We start from the raw sequence: 21349 nt of genomic DNA, 5'->3' as shown, positions 1-21349 counted from the left end.
TTAAGATTTAAACTCAGACTTCATCAGAAGCTGCTGCTGCAGTTCCGCATGCTTCGCAAGAGCTAAACCAAAGACAAACAAGATCCATCATTTCCCCATTGTATAGGTAACTCTCACAAGCAAGGCCATGATGCATATGCCAAAATAAGTCATCAGAATGTAATGTGTCACTCTCTGGCCACTAGATCAAAACCAAAGAAATCTCAGTGATTTAGCCACTTCTTAGAGAACACCCTGCTGTGCTCAGACTGCGTGAAGAAAACACTATTAACGGGTTATGAGACTAGCATCATATGACATATTTGAAGGACATACAGTCAAGTGCAGAGAATCTTACGTTCTTGAAAGGATGTGAAGAGCATCTGGAATCGGCTGTTTCGACTGCCCTCGTCTGCCCACATGCGGATCACCCCCAGACCAGTGCGGAGCATCACATCATTAGCCACAGTGCTGCAGAACTTAGCTTTCAAATCCTCCACAGAACTGCTTCCATCGTACACAGCCACAAAGTTTCTTTTGCATTCATTTGAATTCTGCATCTCATAGTCTAAGAACCGTAAGTAAATCTGTAAAACAAAGATAAAAACATTTCTTCATTTCAAAAATGTAGATCAGAAAGTACCAGAACTTCCTTTCTCTTTCAGGCTCACAAGACAGTCTTGATTGCAATCAGTCTTATTATTTTCCCCCAGTGGAGAGCAAGAAGATGTACAAGCAAGAACAAATTGTGTTGAATAATTTTTTTCAATATTATTATCTTCTCTTTACTTAAACGTATCATTTTCTTTAACTGAGTATTTTTACCCAAATGATCCTTATCTATTTTCATAACTTACTTGGAATCACTTATTAGTTTTGCAAACTTATACACTTCTTTGCTTTGGCTAGAAAAATGTTTTAAATATTCCTGACACATTCTTGCTAAAATTCTATAGCTTCCTTTTACTTCCAAAAAATATATGGAAAGAAACAATTTGTTAACTATTAAAGGAAAACAAAAATGGTATCAAAAGTCTCTGATTTCAGGGGGTTGACATAATTTAACATGATTACACTGCTTCATTTTTGATGTGGAGTATATTGTAAATTAAAAATGGCAAAGCTAGTCTACACCATTCTCACCATACTTGGAGTCAAAGCATTTAGCTAAATCCACATAAATAAACATTAATTTAACAATGAGAAAAAAGCACGTGTGACCTAAAGCACGTGTGACCTATGTTGTATGCTACATTTTAAAACTTCCAACAATTCCATCAGTAGCTCCTATGTTATCTTATTCAGATGTGGAAACTCAGACTCTGAGATGTAAACTGGAAGGTAGTAGTGAGCTCTGTCTCACACCCAGTCCACGTCCTTCCACATGCCACATTGATTCAGACACACTGATTCTTGATCTACAGACACTATTTGATTCCATTCCAACATTGATTCAGAATCGCAAGCAACTGTTTCAACCAGAGATAAGTCGGTAAAGAAGCTGTTTGCTCATTCACCATCCATTCTGCAGCCTCCGCAGGTTGGCCTCTTACTTGGCCCCAGACACAATCCAAGGCCTTGTGCCTGCAAAGGTGACCAGCAGGAGGAAGGCCAGTGCTGACCCATGTGATCATCGGGTCATGACACCAAGATACCATGTCAAACTGTGGGGATTGTATGAAGAAAGACAAAGCCAGACTAAAAAGCCTAGGCACAATGGGAGGGGTACTCAGACGGTTCTGGAATGAACTGCAGCCTTCACACAGGATCCCTGAAGGGCTTGGCTCTGTTTTTTAACATGCTTATCTATAGGCTACTTTGTCTTAAATCTGCTTCTCTTGATGTAGCATGAATATAAAACAAAATAAGCATTACATTAAAAATGCATATCTTTCATCCTCCTGCATTCATTTTTCTTTATTACGTAAACATTGAATCTCATGAGAACTCTCCCTCAAATCTGATATGTCCACCCTCAATTTTAAATTCCCGTATCTCAATGAATAGAGATGGTCTTTTGTACTCAATGTTCTCGTCAAGTTAGGCCCCAGCCCCTGCTAAGTTCACCTTCAAATCCACTGTTTTCGGTCCACAACAGATGACACCTGAATACAGCCTGCCACAGGGCCTGGATGTTTGCAGGTACAGACCCTCCAGTCTGTCCCCAAACCCAAACCTACCCCACTATATTTCTAAGTAATGAACCTAATAATCACAACTCTTTAGTCAAAATCTTGAACTGGTATAAAATAAAAATATTTAAAAGCCATAAAGTGGCAAATTTGCCTTCCTCCTTATGTCCTCAAATTACAGTTATTTGTTCCAATGTCATCCTATTTGTACACGATGTTAATTTTACACTGTACACCACAACCTTCTGCCAGCCTCTTCCAGAGTCGTGATGGTCTAGTTCAGTTGCTGCATGTCTGGTTTGGGATTTTTTGTGATGCCTACTCCCTAACCCTAGCACAGCCTTTCTCAATATCCTCTATGCTACAGTGTGATATTGAATGTACATTAAACTGAAATTACAGCTGATATATTCTTTCTGCTAAACTATGTGCTCATGAAAAGAGCACATTTATATTTTCATGCCCTAAGCCTTAAACCATGTTTTGCAAATATTAAACACTCCATAAGAGTTCTGGAATCCACAGAACATAATTTGGTCAACTTTTGTTATGTGTATGGGATAATATGTAACAACGAAGTCCATTATTATGTATGATTAAAATGTACCACTTAAAAACTTTAAGCTGGGTGGGGTGGCTTAATCCCAGGGATTTAGGAAGCTGGGGCAAGAGAATGACATGTTCAAAACCAGCCTCAGCAAGTTATGAAGGCCCCAAGCAATTTAGTGAGATGCTATCTCAAAAGAAAAATTTAAAAAGGGGCTGAAGATGTGGCCCAGTGGAGAAGCACCCCTGATTCAATGCTCAATAATAAGCAAACAAACTAAAAAATTTTTTTAATTAAAAGAGAAAAAAATGTTTGAGAATATACATACCTGCAAATGATTAAATAATTAGAAATCCTGTTTTCTAAACTGACTTCATTTTAATATTGATCAACTGTTTGTTGGGAATCTATCTATAAGCCAGACATTTGTTTTAAGTGCTAAAAATGATAATTATCTAGAATCATCATTTTGTTACATAGTAGGAAATTATTTGAAATAATGGTCAAAACAAGGTATGGTGCAGATCTAAAGAATAATGAAGTATATAAAAAACAAACATGTGCAGTCTTTCAGGAAGCTGGAAATGTATTTTGACATCCTAGTGAGGCTGTCATAACATAACTTTGGGAAGAAGAACAAAAGAGAGAAATATGAAGAATTCAATGAAAATGAGCAACAGTGGAGAACCCTGGAGCTCCAGGGCTCGCTGCTTGGCTGCAAGGTTTCTGCATCTAGGCAATCAAAATACTTGGGCTGGAGAATGTCATGAAGTGCCAATACTGTGATGATGCGTTTGAATCAACTGCTACTGCTGCAGCCACGTGACATACACATGCCAAGAAAGCCCGCACTGCCCTCACGCCTGGGTAGATGCTTTATGTTATTCCATTAAGAGTGCAAATATTACTCGCATGGCCCATTTATCCTCTATTTTTCCAACACAGTACTAAGCTCCTGAAACAATCTGGAGAATTCCTTCGATGTCTAGTTTAAGGAAGCATGCATCCAAAAAAATGTTAACATCCAAGTTGTTGCCAATCACTGCCCTCTGTGTGTCAAATATCCAGGCAGATTCTTTAAAAGGAAGCCCCCCACCCTACCCGATGATCTTACTAGAAACATGAAGCAAAGAAGACTCAATAACTTGCACAAGATATATAAACAAAGTAACACGAGGCCTAGAATAGGATGAAAATCCTCTAACCTGGATTAAGCATTTTGCCACAATACCTTGCCCTCTTCTGACTAACTGTAAACAAATGAAAATACAATAAAAATAAAAGCTAAAGTTTAGGTATTCATCTAAGATAACAAAAATTTTAAATGAAACATAAAGTTAAATAAATACATTACATTCTAAAATAGTATGCAACATAGTTTCTCACCTCTCAAAAGAAAGCACAATTTCAACTGAAAACATACAAACTTATCACAAAGACGAACAGCCACGGGGTAGGGAAGGCAGTCTATTCACTCTTTGATGGGCGGTACAAACTAATCATCCTCTCAATAGTTCTGGAAGTTATGAAAACTAAACACTATGCCCATAGAAGGAAAGACACTTGAAATAATTGTTTGAAGGGAAAATTCGTAAGGAAATCATTTGACTAAATAAAGAATAAAACACACCTGATGTTTTCAAGCCTAATGTGTCTGAACAATTACTTCAAGTTTCTTATTCTGCTGTACAATACAGCTTGAAATTCTAATGTATTATTAGGAAAAGAAAGTTTGCTTGGTGTGTTGGCAGCAGCTCCTGACAGTGCACCACTTCACTTAGTTCCCTAACCAATAGCTACTTAGCTTAACCATTAAGATGAAGAAAAATGAGTTTAGAAAAATTAACAAATTTTTCCATAGTGGCTCAGGCCCTTAAACAATGGCTTGATTTTAAGAACACCTCTGCCTGGCACATCACTACTCCTGGTCTCACTATGTGAGCAGCCTCATAAAGAAGGAAGCTCAAGATGGAGATTCCAGGAAGAAAGCTAGACTCTTAAAGACAACAAGCTGCAGCAAAAATAAGTAATCAAAGAGAAATAAACAAGCAAGCAAAGCAAACCATTTCCATTTTCCTAAAGGATCTAAGAAACATGTTGACTGTCAAAACATAAAAGAAATGCATAGATCAGAAATGTGTTCCTTCAAAATTGATGATTGTATTACAATTCTTTAAAAATAGAATTATTTGCCAGGCACAGTGGTGCAATGCCTGTAATCCCTGTAGCTCAGGAGGCTGAGGTAGGAGGATTGCAAGTTCAAAGCCAGCCTCAGCAACTTAGTGAGACCTTGTCTCTAAGTAAAATACAACAAAAACAAAAAAAAAGGGCTGGTAATACAGTTCAGTAGTTAAGTGCCCCTGGGTTCAATGCCTGGTACCAAAAAATAATAAATAAATGAATATATAAATAAATTCTTATAAGAATATCGCCATAGTTAGAAAGTCAGTTAGCATGTTTGGTTCCTGCGTTGTCACTGACAGCAATGGAGAGTCTCCATATTTTTTACGAGGTAACTGACTGGCATTTGTACATGAAGTGCAATGACTGCATCGAAGTACTTCCTATATTAAAGGGCATTCTTAGTAAGTAGAGCACTATTTATGGAGGACGTGAACAATTACCATCACTAGACTTTATATAATCACTTCTGAAGCATTTTATGCTTTTTCTGGACTTCAGTTTTTATATCATATAGAAGAAGAAATAAAACAAGCTAGTAGGGTATTGGCTGTCCTTGCCCAGAGCTGTCAGTGCAAAGGCTGGATTCCATCATCCAGAAAAGGTGATCAAGCGTCCCTCACTAGCCCTCCTATAAGTCACATGAAATCCCTCCCTGTGTCGAGATTGGAGCAACTGTCTCCTCGGCTTAGCTCTTGTGCCATAATAATGCCAAGGGAAAGAATTATTTAAGGTAGCAGATAATAGAAAACTCTTCAATTGCTCTGCTAAAGAAAAGAGAAAATGATAAACAGAATAATATATAACTCTAGTAAAATCGTCAGATTACAATCTCTTCTCAGTGAATCATTTTGATGCATTCTTCTTTTTAATCAATCAAAAAAAGTTGGAGCTGACAAGATGATTTATTGAACACGACGTGGGAAACCAGAATATTAGCCAGTTCTAGAAATATCTGTTTTTCAAATCACACTAATATGGAAGGCAGAATACTTGTTTTTACTCACAAAGCAAATAAATCTATCCAACAATATACTAAGTAATATATTGACAAACAGAATTTAATACCAAATACTCAGCCTGGTCCCTCCTCTCATGGTCATAATGACATGCAAATAAGAAATATTGAGGTGATTATCTAGGACCTGGCAGAGCTTCTTTCTTCATAATATACAGAATTAAATATTCCACAGCCTAAGAAATGCTGCAAATGGCTTCAATAGCACTGGATACTTTATAAATAAAGTCATATTCTAAAAGTCACATACCTAAGACTTCTGTGGTTACTGTTTTAATTGTGATGGACATATCAGGTCTACGATCTCAGGTGAGATATCATTTGAATTTGGAGGATAACAAACCAAACTATCGTATTTTTCCTGAAATGGGATCTTGATGCAATAATATTAAAGTAATTTTCATGTAAGCCCAGAGTCATGTCAAAATATTTCAAGTTCATCTCAGTTTCCCCCTAAAATCTGATAATACAAAAATATTTCCTTAAAAACAAGCTGGGCCATAGCATTTTTGTTGGTAGTTATCTAACCTGCTAAGACTTTCACTTTGCCCAATTTTATTCTCATTTTTGGAAATACTGAAGGCAAACCCCACCTTCAGAACTGGTATGACTTATCATTGTAATCCATTACAGTGATTGCCCTTAGTCTATTGCATGAATTTTTTATTGCTCCATAACAAATCACCTCAAATTTAGCAGTTTAAACAACACCCATTTATCATGCCCCTGTTTTAGAGCTTAGAAGAGCTCCAGGCTTGACTGGGCTTTTCTGAGGCTAAAATCCTAGTTTCTTGAACTTCAGGAGGGAAGGCCTTTTCCTTGATGGCTCTTCACCAGCGACCACCTTCCTCCTGGAGAAGGTTCCCGAGTCACCTGGTTAGCTTCTCCTTTGCCCCAAATCAGAGAAAGCAATGTTTTTTTAAAAGGCTCATATGATTTGATAAGACTCACCTAGATAATCTCCCTCTTGATCAAAATCCACTGTTTGGTAGCCTTGATGGAATCACCCAAATCCCCTTGCCAGCACTTTATCATCAGCAGACATGAGGCAGTCTGTCGTCTCCTCAGTTCCAGGGTTGAGTCTGAAATCTTGGGTGCCCTCTTAAGCTTCTGCCTCCAAAATTCATGGTCATTATAGAGTCATTTTCACACAACTTTACTCTAAATGACCGCAGACATACTTGTCAGGTTTTTATGTTTATTTGATTATTATTTGATTCAATTTTTTTTTTTTTTTTGGTACAGGCAATTGAACTCAGGGACACTCAACAACTGAGCCACATCCCCAGCCCTATTTTGTATTTTCTTTAGAGACAAAGTCTCACTGAGTTACTTAGCACCTGGCTTTTGCTGAGGCTGGCCTTGAACTTTCGATTCTCCTACCTCAGCCTCCCTCCTGAGACGCTGGGATTACAGGTGTGTGCCATTATATCTCTCCTCAAAATGTTTTTAATTAGCTAAAAAGTTAAAATTAATTTGAAGTATTAAAGGATGGATAAATAATAAAAATTTTATTTTCCCCAAAGGCTCTTCATTGACTTAGTTACCTCCTTACCGCATCTTTTATAAGTCTTTTGACATCATCTCCTTTTCCTGTCTCAGCAAATTTTATCACTTCCCACAATAGTGGGCTTTTGTGATATTAGACTCCACCAGGAGTTAGGAGACGTTGACCTAATGCCAGTTCTGTTACTAACTAGCCAAATATTTGAGCAAATCACTTATCATAGATTCATGGGATTTTGGTTTTGAGAAGACTTTCATATTATCTCTGCCAAAAAATTACTTGAGTTTTAATTATTATACAAAGTCCTTGCCAAACTCTGCTTGGATTTCTCCTCTGGAATCTCATTTGATCTCCATTATTAAAGCAAAAACCTTCTCTTCATTTAATTAAAAGCTACATTTCTCTAGTTTCAAATATTCAAAGAAATTGCAGTACTTTATCCATGCAGATTGTCTACTCCTCTTCATACGCCCGTCCTTCAGGTATCTGAAGGTTGCTAATGTATCTTTCTTCTGAGTGCTCATCCATTTATTCTTTCCATGAGTTTTAACTGAATACCAAACCTTCTGCCTGAGACTAGGGTACAACAGATACCCAAGGTCCAGCCCTCCCAGAATTAAGGTTCCAACTATTACCATGATTTATTCTCCCATTATTCCACCCTGCTGGCTTTTCTCTGGAGAAGATTTGAAACTGGACAAAATAATACTTTCTACCACCCTTGTTCAGATTTTGTATGTATGGGAGATAGACATTTTCTACAGGTCACCTCTTCCATGATTTCCTTGTTACTGTTTGCCAATACTCTTTCTGGCTTTAGTTTTTCAAAATCTAAGAAATCTGGACAGATCACATTCTAATTAAAGGGAATCATCTGTATTCCTTTTCCTAAACAAAGGAGGTGCCAGAAATCACCTTTTCTATTTATCAAAACCTGAGAAGCATCATGTCACTCATCTAAATTTTAAAGGAATTCAAGGAAGCTATTTAGCACTTTCATTGTGCAATAGTTCAGTCACCAGGTATTGTTGAAATATTCACAGCAAGCCATTTCAAGTTTAACCTGTGCTTTGATAGTTTATTCTCATAAACTGCTAAGAGCTCCATAAAAATAGAAAGCCCACATAGGCAGTAATCTCCAGTTCTTGCTTTTCTCCACAGCATTCAAAGCCACTTCCTGTCCTCTAACCTTTAATTTAGCAGAGAAAGCCTGTCACAATAGAGCCATCTTTGTCCAGCTCTGCAGGCGGCTTCCCCTTTGGGTCACAGAATGCCAACTTCTGTAACAGACAGGTACACTCGGTATTGTTGTTCTGGGAGTGTACAAAAGACAGCCTATTTACCAGCTGGGAGAAAGAGGTGTATCTGCTCTCTCATGGAAACCTTCCCCGTAAGACAGCACTGAGGCAGTGAGATGCTGCTCACATACTTCCTGCGCATGAGAAGCCTTAAAAATCTCTCATTCATAGAGGTTAGGAACAGTGGAAAGTACTTGCATGTTAATTCATAAATCATGTAAGAAGTCATAATAAAATGCACTCTAGCTCTCTGGTGATCCAGGAAGGTATTTATGGCTTTATGATGCCAAGAGCTTTAAGTGAATAAAATTTTACAGAGGAGTAAATATTCTTTTCATAATGAAATTAACTCTTTCACAGATTTTCTCAGATGCAAAGAGAACTGCAGGTGTCAAAGCAGGAATGTGGAGAGGGGTCTCGGGGTCTCGGGGTCTCGGGGTCTCTGGAGCAGAGGTGTGGGTGAAGAGTGCAGCTCTTCTCCTGCACACGCAAACCCTACAGACAGATCCCAGGGAGACTCAGGACAAGCAGGACATAGGTGTTTCCTGAGATGTCCACTCCCTCAAAGGCGACTCTTGGTTTCCCCTCAGCCTGAATATCCCGTCACAAATTGTTTGCCCCTGTCCTTCGTGTTTCTGTGGTTGTCCACCAGCAGACAGGTCTCAGCCTGGGTTCTGTCGGAGCACAGCTTCCTGCTCAGTGATACGCCCTGTCCTGTCTTCTCCAGAAAGCACTGTATTTCAAAATGTAAACCTGCTCGCAACACTTCCCTGCTTTGCCCCTCTTCCACGTCACTGAGGCACCCAGATGGAGCCCAGGCTCTCTGGTGGGGGTGCCCACAGAGCCCTTCAGCTTCCCGATTCACCGCCCCTCCACCATGGTGCTTTGATAAGATGGCATGCTATTTCTTTAATTCATAAAAGCTCATTCTCATGATTCCATGACCTCCCGGATGCTCTTCTCTCTTCCTGAAGAGCCTGCCCTCCTGCCTGCCTGACACACCAGGGCTCAGTGGAGACCCTGGCGCTATGGGTTCCACCTTTGACCAGGTGTATGTGCCTCTTCCTCCTTTACTTACACTCAACTGCACCTGGGTGACCTGATCTTATGGCTTGGACTTTTTCGTCACATATTTGTCTAAGCAGGAAGGTGAGCACCAGAGGACACGTTTAGGAAGCTTGATTATTTCTCCATCATAGTGGTGTTAATAAAATAATTAACTGTTTCAAACTCAATAAATAGTCAAGTATGGATCTAATAAATCAGTTTTTTTAATGCTTTGCTGTAACAGGAATGAGAGTATAAGGAGGAGGAAAGTAAATAATAGAGTTTTGCACCCATGGAAGCTACCCATTCCCAATGTTTCTGAAGATAAATAGGATGAATATGGTTGTCCTAAAGAAATGTGTCCCGAGTGGCTGCCATTCTATAGTGTATTGCCAAAAATGGGGTGATCAACATTGAGTCTAGACTTTTAGCACCATGAAAAAATTGTAAGGCTTAGTAAGATCGACTGCACATCTTCTCTTAACCATCACAAAGAGCTTAATAGGCAATCACAGAGGGACTGTCCCTTTCCAATGGACACAAGCTCTGGAACAAGGGACCAGTCATTGATCTAACTAACTCTGTTTTTTCCTCTCTGACTCCATTTTCCTTTTTAATCATTCAGTGGGAGCAATTACCCCATGATGGAAACTGAGGCTGCCCATTAAGCAGGAGGAAACATCTCACCACGGGGACCAAATCACCCTTCAAACAATGATGACCTTCTCAAAGCTTCACAGAAACGTCTTGAGAGGATTACCAACCAGACCATGGGCTGACCTGGACTCCACCTGCTGTGCCAATGCCCCGTCAGTCAAGTCCCCAAACCTTGCCTTTCTTCACCTTTTTACAAAGCCTTCAAGTTTCTGTCAGTTGCTTGAAGACAAGTTTTGGTCACTGTCCTCCATATCTGCTCTCACCTGGCCACACTGACCAGAACTCTTTTCCTGCCCATCACCATTGCTAGTCCCTTTGATTGGCATATGCATGGCTCAGCCTGATCTTTTGGGACCATGAGGGCCTGAACTTTCACCTAGGGTCTGTACTAACACTCCTCAATCCTGTCCCCATTGTCCTAGCCTTTTCACACCTGTATTTTATATGCCAGAGACACATGATTTTATAACCCTTGACCCTTTTCTCCACCAGTTTAAGTTAACAAATAAACTGCGAATACTGACATTAAGAGCATAATTGTAATTATGCTTAGGACCCCAGCTCATGCCTAACGCTTCAATCTAACTTTTGGAGAGGCAGACTTACTTCAGTCTCTTGTCTCGGTTGGGTTATCAAGTGATCCTTTCATCACCTTCTCCATATTGTAAATTATGATGCAGAAAGTTACATTGGATAAGGGAGGATAGGTTGCATTTCAAAATCAAAATAAAATGATAGCTGTGATGGCACCCTGAGATGTGTCCAGCATGTCCAGTTGCCTCAAAGAGATGTCCACTCTAGACTATTCTCAAGTCAATCTTCAGGTCTGGGTTTCCTCTTAAGACTGACCTTGGATCGTGGAGGGGCTCGGATGTACCACTTGCAATCCACGGCCTCGCTGGCAGAAGCTTTGCCTTCCTTCAAAATTTGTATGGACTCCACAATTCCTTCAGGACCGCCCATCTCAAACTCACATGCTAAATAATAAGATGCCAAACAAACACACAGAAATGGAGCTTGAATAATAAACCAAAAGTATATTTTATAGCAGAAAACAATGGCCTCTGAACATTATTAAATATCTATTTTACCAACCTGGTAAGGGTTTCAAAACTCCAAGGTCCTTAAAGTCAGGATCTTAAAAATTGAGAAAAAGACAATTAGTCCTATTCTGCATTTATTACTAACAAAGATGTTGATTAATTTACCACCAACTCACCCAGGAATCAGCCTAAAAAACATTGTAGGGGAAATTAAATGATAAAATTAAAAGTTCATGTTAATATTAAATTTATATAATGTTGCATGACTATTGTTTTTCCCTCAGTACAAAAGAAGCCATTAAAAAAATCCTCCAATGCCATTCATGCATCCAATCATGAAATACAAATCTCACTTATTCTCTGCAACACCATAATCAGACAATAGACGCTTTTGTAAGACACAGGTATGGATAACTCAAGGTTTGGATCAGCTGCATAACTCTACACAGGATTCTTCTGTCTGACTCAAATGATTCTATAAATTGTTGAAACACAATTTTCACCTGAAATATTGGAAACACAACATTAAGGTTGAAAATGCAGGACACCTCTCCTCTGGCAGCTGAACTATTCTGTGTTCATCAAATCTTCATTTGGTGCCATGCTGGCTTTCAAAGTATTCCTCCGAGTTCTTCTTTGTCAACTCAACATCCACCCGCCTCTCTTCCTCCTCTCAGTGGTCCCTGCCTGGCTTAGGCATCTGTCCTTCTCTACTCATTTATGTGTCTCAGAGGACTCTCACTTCAGTTTGAGCCTCAGAAACATTGGTCTCATTCCCATTTCCTGGAATTGTTTTAAAGATAGGTTTGTAGCCCAGGAAATAATAAAGGCAAGCCTGTTAAAGGATTTATGAGGAAGTACTCCTCACATGGAGATAAGACACATAGTTTTTCTGACTCACATTGTAGTCACCTTTCTTAGGAACCATTGAAATCAATCAGGGACAGTGCCCAACTTCTCAGCTGGAGAGGAGCCACTGGGAGAAGTGCTAACTGATGAGGAGCACAATGGAGACATGGAAACTGGGTCCTTCAGGATGCCACTGAGCACCGTTAACCTATTCTATCTTCTCTGGGCTTTTTTTTTTGTGTGTGTGTGTGTGTGTGTGTGTGAAACCACACATGTCTTTATACCTTAGCCACTTTGAAATGGATTTCCTTTCACCTGTGGGTGGCTAAAGGTGTCAATGACTATGATTTCCAGGTGGAGATACATTGTGCATAATGTAAAGATGGTGGTGAAGCAATGGGCTACTGGTATTATAGTATAAACTCACATAGAAATCTTAGACAGTTGGAGATATTGTGGGAGGCACTGCTCAGAAATGACTCAAGAATGCAGTAAGAAAAGGCACCAATCTTTCTAAGTCTAGATACTGATGAGATCACACGAGTTCATATGTCCATGTGGATCTAAGTCTGCAGCTATGTGTTTCTGTGCTCACAGACACTAAACTTCTAAGGCATGCTGACCATGTTAGCTTAATGGTCTTCATTAAGCAACGTTCTTGCTCTTGTTTGCTTTTTGTTTTGTCAAACAGTGATGTGAACCAATCTGTACACACCTCCGTGTGGATCAGCTATGCTACAGTCTGGTTATATAAACTATTTAAACACACTTAATTACAGAGCACTTGAAATGAAATTATAAATTTGGAATCAAGAGTCAAATTCTTGAAACTAACAAATTACTTTGTATGACTATTTTGAAGAGTTATTTTACTTTAGTGAGAAAAAGGAAAAGGAAAAAAGAAAAAAAAAACCTGAAAGCAATTTCCAAGGAATAGAATGCTAGTTTATTCAGAAATGAGGACATATAGATAATATAGACCATGAAATTCCCTTATGGAAGTTTTTTAATACCTAATCCAGTATGTAATTTGTTATTCTTTCAATACACATTCATTTAGTATCTACCCATGCAATAAAAAAATGATTTCTATAAAATACTCCTATGTGTTGATACCATTAAGGATTTTTTTGGTTTTAAAGACTTCATGCATGTTTTCCTTATTTTAATATCAATTTTGTCCACCACAGATATCTAAATTTTTGGTATGCATTATACCCTTTTTACTTTTTAGAATACTGTTTAATTGAATTCATTATTAATACTCATTATCAACTATGTTATTAGAACATTTGTCTTTGTTCTAACAGCTGTACACGGCTGTTCCTACAATTTTTGTGAAAATGTAGTTCATATTCTATTTTCTAGTTTGAAGGCTAACATTTGTCATTTTTATGACTTATGCCAGACAATGTTGAGAGAAATGCCAGTTCTGGGAAATGAAAATTTATTTTTGTCTTTGTATTAATAGTGATAGTACTGATAGTTTTTTTTAAAATAACGAAAAATTTGTTTTTGTAATTCCATTTATATTAATCACCAGTAATACCACAATTGTAGATGGCTTATTTGGCTAGCAAAAGAATCCAAAATATTTTGAAACTGCCTAAATTCAATTTAAGAATATAAAGTTTGATTGATTGTCTGGGTTATATGGGGGCAAAGACAAATTATTAAGGACATGCACAATAAAGTTGGACTTAAAAAATAGCATTCTATCCCCTGGATGTTTCTCAAAATCAATTCTCTACAAAACACTACTTTTTAAAAATGCAAGTCAGTCATGGTACTCTCTGGCTTTCCTTGTCCCTTAGAATAAGACCACATCTTTTTTTGTGTCCTTGTCCATGACCACGGAGTCCCATGACACTGGGCCCTGTTCTCCACTTCCATTCACACTGCCCATTTCTATTTCAAAGACACTCAAGATTGTTTCACTCACAGCACTTTGAACTTGCTCTTTCTTCTGTCTTCAAGACTTTCTGCAAGTTTTGCATAGCTGAGTGTCTTTTCCTTCTTCGGTTGACATCTCAAATACTATATTCTCAGAAAGGTTTTCCTTGATGATCCTCTCCAATCTAGTGCTGTCTCCCAGATTCTATTTTATTCCTGATTTTTAGTATACTTTATATTTGTTTTGCTTTTGTTTACTTTTTAACCAAGCACCCATTCTCGCCAGCCAATAACAAAATCGCCTATTTCAGGGATCTTATCTCTCTTGATCCCCTCTCCTCAGGACCTGCATCATGGTAGATGCACAGTGAATACTATTGAATTCAATGTAATTCTCTGTATATAGAAAAATAGTTACTTTACTCATACTGATTTTCCTATATTTTTCTCTTTAAAAGCCAACTATTGCTTTTCCAAGGAAAAATGGGGAAGTTACTGAAATATCTTACAGGGTAAACTATTGCATTGCTTTGGCTGAGGAGCACACACAAAGAGCTGTGAGACAGATAAGGTCATTTGCAGCTGCCATTGCTAAATGCGCACAGAATAAATACGAACAAAAAAATCCCAGAACACTGCTCCCTTCCAACCAGACAATAATTCATGGATTGATGTTTTACTTTAATCAAGAGAACAGAATTGATATGTTTTCTCCAACCTTAACTTTTGTCTAAAAATGGATAGATGTACAGACATAGTTGGGCTTCCTTATTTTAGCTGATCTGGACCAATCACTGAAGTTCATCCTTAACGTGCATGCTGGACAACAAATACAAGTTTATGCAGAAATATTCAGATTGCTGGCTAAATCACAAGTCTTGTGACTTTTACTAGAATTTCTGGGTTTACATTTGCATTGATGGTGCAAAAACAGTGGTAGATCAAAGTACTAGTGTCTTATTAATGCATCAGAACAGCAGCACCAAGCCGAAGCAGCCCATGCCCTGGCACAAGACCATGCATTTTCAGGGTTAGAAAAGATAAAATATTGTATTTCAAATCTATTTGATGAAGCTCAACAACTATTTTAATATCTAAAGTCTTGAATATATGTCTTAATTTTATGTAGGATGAAACATTGATTATGACTAAGTCATGTTGCTGTAGGCTGAATTGTATAATGGTTTATTTAAGATAAAGCACTTTTGTAATTGTTTTGATTGTGAACCAAATTGCTTGCTTTATTCAGGGAGCATCATTTCTGCTTAAAAGACAAAGTTATTCAGATTTGGGTATTTGGCAGACATTTTCTTGAAAATGAATAAAACTAATCTGTTGACTTTTAAGAAAAACAACTGACAATATTTGTTGCCAATAATAAAATTCAAATGAAGAAAACGTATTTGCCAGTGTGCACTTGACAGCTTCTCAACACTTAGAACAATTTTATTGAATGAGATTGTTGTTGGTACAAGCAAACAGTATCAACAGTTGGAAGTTCTGCATCAAGTGATGAAGAATCTGCCAAGGGAATAATCTATGTCACAATCATGCATGTATAAAAAGGGCATTTGAAAAGAAAAAACTGCATGGCTAGATTTTAATGTAACAAACACAAAATAATTCATTGATACTGTTTCACATTTCACATTTCAACTAACCTTTAGGAAAACTATCCCTTGCTGAGGTTTAGTGTAGTATAAAAGAATTAGTTACTATCTCTAAAGACTATACCAAAATACTCTTCCCTTTACCAGCTATATAACTATATGAATTTGGATTTTCTTTATTTTCTTCTACCAAAACAGCATATCATGCCAAATTCAAGGGATGAGCAGATGTGTGAATCCCCCTATCTTCTAAAAAGTCAGACATGAAATTTTCAAAAATATTCCAATCAACATTTTAATATTTATTAACATCTTAATAATAATCAATGTTTTAATAAAATGTTGTGAATTTTAACACATAATTGATTTATTAATACAATTTTATATGAATTAATAGTTATCTAAAACAATCTATTTATAATAAATAATAATATAATGTAAATAGTAAAAACAGACAATATGATAACTATTAAATAAGCCAGTTAGTCAAAGCCTTAAGAGAGCAAGGGGCATTGAGAGCAGCCAGCTTCAGCACTTCAGCCCTCCATGCTCATCTCCATCATGGTGCCTCTTCTTACAGAACCTGTTGCAATCCCATAACTGTGGCCAATTCCATGCACTGATTTCAAAATTCAAAGAAGTTTCCATACAGCTAACCACAGATAGATGGACTATCTGGAAATTACTGTTGTATTAACTGACTATGACTGAATCCCATCAGAGGTATGTTGGTTTGAAAAGTGGAAAAGACCTGGGAGCTTAACAACTTTATAAAAATTCAAATTGTTTTTAACCTATGATTAAAGTAGCTTCAATGTTGTTTCTAGAACATTGAACAAAACACTGAATCTGTCTAGGGGTGTGTTTTTGTTTGTTTGTTTGTTTGTTTACTAGGTTAAAAGGAGGATCTTTTCGGGTTAGGCTTTTACAACCAAGAGTGCTACTCTATCAGAGAACCCAGTGCTGTTCCTGCAATAGGACAACAGTTCATGAGCAAACACAGCTGCCTGAATGGGCCGTGGAACTAGCTAGAACCTTTCCTGGTAAACATTGGTTCTGATGTTTCAATGCACAGGTCAACCACCTGACACGGCAGACCCAGGAAAAGTTAGTTAATAATGTCCTCAACTTTCCACAAGACTCATTGGCTTGAATCATGTCATTTATCTTTACTATCACCCCACCCACCTTACCAACAAGAAATGTTGAAAGCAAGATTAGGTGAAATCCTTACTTCTTACAGAGTTACCAATGTCTCTTTGTTTGGCTTTGGATAGCGGAACAGGAATTAATGATCTTTAAAGGGTTAAATATTTATCAAATAAATCCCAAGGCAAATGTGAAGGCACTAAAATTTTGCTAGTTTTTGATCTTCTTAATTTTGATCTTCTTAAAATATTATGAAGTAAACTAGCATCAATGTTTACTTGAAAAGCATTTACTGATTGGTCAAAGGAAAATAAACCCAATATTTTACAGATATTAACACATATATTATAAAGGAGAATGAAGACTTTAGAGTCAATTTATGTTTTTTAGGACATTTCTCAATTTCATTTCTAACTACACTCTCCTAGAAATTTTCAAAAGTAGTAAGTAATAACTTTACAAACAGTCAAAGTTTAATGAGGTACAATTCTTCTATAATATTCTATACAATTAAAAAGAATAAAATTTTAAAATATGCCTATATAATTAAAATGTTTTGTTTTAGCATTTCAATTCCTGTTATTTTAATTTAGCAAGGTTTGTGAAAATGGTCAACGTTATCACAATAATTAATATGTATGGGGTATTATTCTAATTACTTCAAATGCAGTAATCCTTTATTCTGTGATATTATAATATGAGGCATATAAAACATTATGCCTAATTTCCAGATAAGGCAAACAGGCTCAGAGAGACTGAACAGCAGCCAGAGAACACACAGCTATGGAGGGATAAATTGGGAATCCGCACCAGGCAGTCAGCTCCAGATTCCCTGTTGCCAATTTATAGGTGGGTTCGTAAGAATAATTAATGGTTTCATTAGGACATCCCCAAATTGGTAAATAAATGTGACTTTTGATGACAGACTGGCTAATGCTCACAGTGCCCTTGGTCGACCCACCAGGTCTGTCTGGACTCTCCACCTAGCTGCTCTCCACTTTCCCTGGAACGGAAGTGAGATGACTTGAAACCATTTTATTTAGAAATACATTGTGAAATACAATGTTTTTTTTTTTTTTTGTCATGGTAAAAATAAGTTTGAAGATGATATTAGAAGTGGGATTTAAAAATACAAATATGGTTAAAATTTTTAAATTAATTATGTCAAAAATCAAGATCCACAGAAGAAAGTAGATGTTCCTCATTTTTCTACAACGATTAGACTCCAAGAGAACAGACTGTGTGTGAAACAGTGAGACCTAAATGTTGCCTTGGAAAATGCACAGGTACGCATGCTCGGCAGCGGGGATGGACAGGTGGGGGCTCAACAGCTGCTGATGTCCTTTCCACCCCAGAAACAGGTGATTCTGGGAGCAGTTCTTCTAGCATGTGACGTCTCTGAGTCTACAGCAAATTTGGTCAAATTTACAACCTGCAGTAAATCTACAAAGAGCGATTACTTTGTATTTGCTGATAGCAATGAGTGTGGGAAGTGAATGAAAGAGAAATTTTCCCAGGGAAAATGCTCAGTCCTCTAATTTGAATGAGCACACAGATGCCCTGACTCAGGAAGTTACTCAGCTCCCCACCTATGACCTCATCTGGACCCACTCCCGTCTTATATCTCCACCACTGGGTTCTGGAGGAATCCCCTTTCTAAATCTGACCACTTGTCCCTGGACTCCCTACTCACTACTACCTCACAGCAATTATCTTCTTATCCACTCATTTTCAACTTACCTTCTGTCATCTACACCCTTTCAGTGAATAAATCTGCGTAAATTTAAATACAAAACAAAAGCTCCTTTGATTTTTTTCCCCATGATCTGCGCATTCTTGCCTGTCCACATTCAATTCCAGGTTACCTCACTTCCACGTCTCCTACCCACCATTGAAGGCTCTGCAGTCTGGGGACCTAACTTCACTGAAGCGTCTCTTACACCCAAACTAACTGCACACTTCAATGACCAGCTTCCTATTTCCACTCTTATTTTTCTGTTGGCAACATGCCACGGTGGAGATTGTGCTTCACATTCAAGATTAAAAATTATGGTGTTTGTAGTTTTTGAAATCAGTTAACTAAACTCAAAGTATTGTTTTAAAAACCAAGTGCAAAAAAATCTTGATGGCCCAGTAATAAAATAGCTTGCGTGATCATATTATTTTAATAATCTAATTTCATTCAACTCTAGTCTAGAAACAGCACCATTCTAGTATCAATTTCATACCCCAGCGTTTAAACTGCTTTTGAGTGTTTACTCTTTTCTCTAAGCATGGATGGAGTTAGTAATCACAGCTTCTCATTTTGAGTTTGTCTTCCTAATGGTTTCATTGTAGACAGAGGTTGTTTATACAGCATGACTTATTTTTTTCTAGTTTAACATAAGATTTACTCATACCTAGATTTTAAATACTAAAACTTATGAGATTCACAGAGAAGAGTTTCTTAAGCCCTTTAAAATATTATTGATATTTTTCAGGATTTATATCATAGCTTTGCTGTGTTGTCATTTGATACAGCTATAATATATAGTTTTTTCACAGTGCTTATATTCACATTTTTAAATAAATTGAGACAATTATTTTGATCACGTTGGTAATCAAAAGCTGGATTTGCTTGGATTGACATTAAGTGGGCTTTCACAAAGCTCACTCTTGGTGGATCGTCACAGGCCATAGTACAATTACCTGGAGGGAACAAGTGCTTACTGTAAGTGATACGGAAAAGGCTTAGGTGAGAGAGAGAAGAAATTGTCAGAGGGCACAGAGGGGCAGAAACAGAATGACAAAAGACAGAATGGCAACAACACAACACCAAAGCGCATCGGGTTGTCCCAAAGCTGGCCGTGTGTGTGTCAAGGAGCTGCCACGGAACCTCTGTTTCTTTTTCCCTTTTCCTGTCCAGGGGCATCCATGCAAGTTCTTGACTGCATGTTGGCAGTGTGCCTTCCCCCCGCTTCTCTCAGAACGCCCTCCTGCTGGGTATCCACAAGCACATTCTAGCTCACACGGAACCCTAAGTAGAAGAGGTCATCTGAGCCGCCTTCCCACTAGAACTTGTTTGACAGGGCATGTGTTGCTGGCCCCACTGTGATGCCGGCTGACGGTGAGTGGACTCCTCCACGTCCTCACTCTATCAACTGTCCATGTCCGCGCCTCCCTGGAGCCCTCAGCATTCACTGATGAGCACAGCGTGTAGGAGGAGAGGGACTGCAGACCACAGGGCTTCAGAGCTGAGGCCGTGACCACCGGACAGGACTGGGTTTGAGCTCCAGGCCAAGGAGAGGGACAGCAGTGACCCTCCACGCAAGCAGTGAGGGTCCAGGAAGAACCAACTGCACTGGTGTGGGCCCAGCCTGCAGGCCTGGCCCAGGCTGTGGAGAGGGCAGTGCTGCAGCTCCAACAGGTCCGACAGTGGCGAGACACCGCAGGTGAGTGTGAGTGTGTGTGAGTGTGACAGCATGCCACCACCCCCACACCTTCCTCTTCCATCTGCTTACATCCCTGTAACCTCAATAAATGATGAAACCAAGAAACAAAGCATTTTTTAGGGCAAATTGTGTCTTCTCAACATTATTTTAAAAGGATGCCTTCTAGGTTACAGCTACAGAAATACACGAAGGACACAACAAACCTGTAAAATCCAGGCAAATGTAGCCTCAAGACCAGATCTTTGCTGCTTCCAGTCACTCTGAGGAGCCTCAGCCCTTCTAAATAGAGCTGGAGCTGCCTCTGATGGCCACGTCAGGAGCACCCGCTGCCACTGCCATGGGCAAGGACGCTGGAGTTTCCTGCCAGGCACTAGTGGCTCCCAGAGGCCAGTGGAGCCATCATGGAACTGGGAGAGAAGAGCAGATGCAGAATGCCAAGTGCCACCACTGCCAATCGCCTGGCCAAGGAGCATGCACAAGGCTCTCCTGCTAAATCCTGGAGAGGCTCCGCGGGGTGTGAACAGCACGCGTGTTCATCAGTCTGATGAGGACACAAGTTGCCACAGTTTGTCTGTCAAAGTCCAGCAGCTCTAGCTCTTTCTTTCTGGTGCTCTGATGGAACCCAGGGCCTCCTGCCTGCTAAGCACATGGTCTACACTGAGCCACTCCCCAGTTCCCTGGCTTTTTATATCACAGCTTCTAAGGTAAGACTCTTTACCAGGGTCAGAATCTTGGAGTTCTGTCCATCTCTCTGTTCTTCAAACCCACAAAGTCCAGACACTTGTTTCTGGTAAAAGCCACACCTGACATACTGATGTAGAAAGGTCAAAATAAGTAGGACATAAATACACCAAACAACAAGAAAAAAAAAAAAAAAAAAAATATATATATATATATATATATATATATATATATATATAATCAGATTATGTTAAACAAAATGGACCTAATGGCCAAACCAAAGCACATAATGGAAATATAAATCAAATGCTTCACTTCTTGAAGAAC

At 38.6% G+C, this 21349-nt stretch overlaps 1 protein-coding gene across 1 annotated transcript in view; it reads right to left on the bottom strand.

The window, feature by feature from the left end:
• The window catches only part of Neto1 (neuropilin and tolloid like 1), a 101015-nt gene that overhangs the window by 24517 nt on the left and 55149 nt on the right, over positions 1-21349 (bottom strand). Inside the window, exons 5-7 of the mRNA XM_076837066.2 lie at positions 11462-11503; positions 11216-11343; positions 338-566 (exon numbers count right to left, since the gene is read on the bottom strand). Coding sequence (XP_076693181.1) covers positions 338-566; positions 11216-11343; positions 11462-11503 — 399 coding nt within the window. The remainder of the gene's footprint in view (positions 1-337; positions 567-11215; positions 11344-11461; positions 11504-21349) is intronic.

This window comes from Callospermophilus lateralis, chromosome 17 (assembly GCF_048772815.1).
Source record: "Callospermophilus lateralis isolate mCalLat2 chromosome 17, mCalLat2.hap1, whole genome shotgun sequence".
NCBI classification, from domain to species: Eukaryota; Metazoa; Chordata; class Mammalia; order Rodentia; family Sciuridae; genus Callospermophilus; species Callospermophilus lateralis.
The sequence above is the reverse complement of the archived record's forward strand: the minus strand, read 5'-3'. Positions and strand labels throughout refer to the sequence as shown.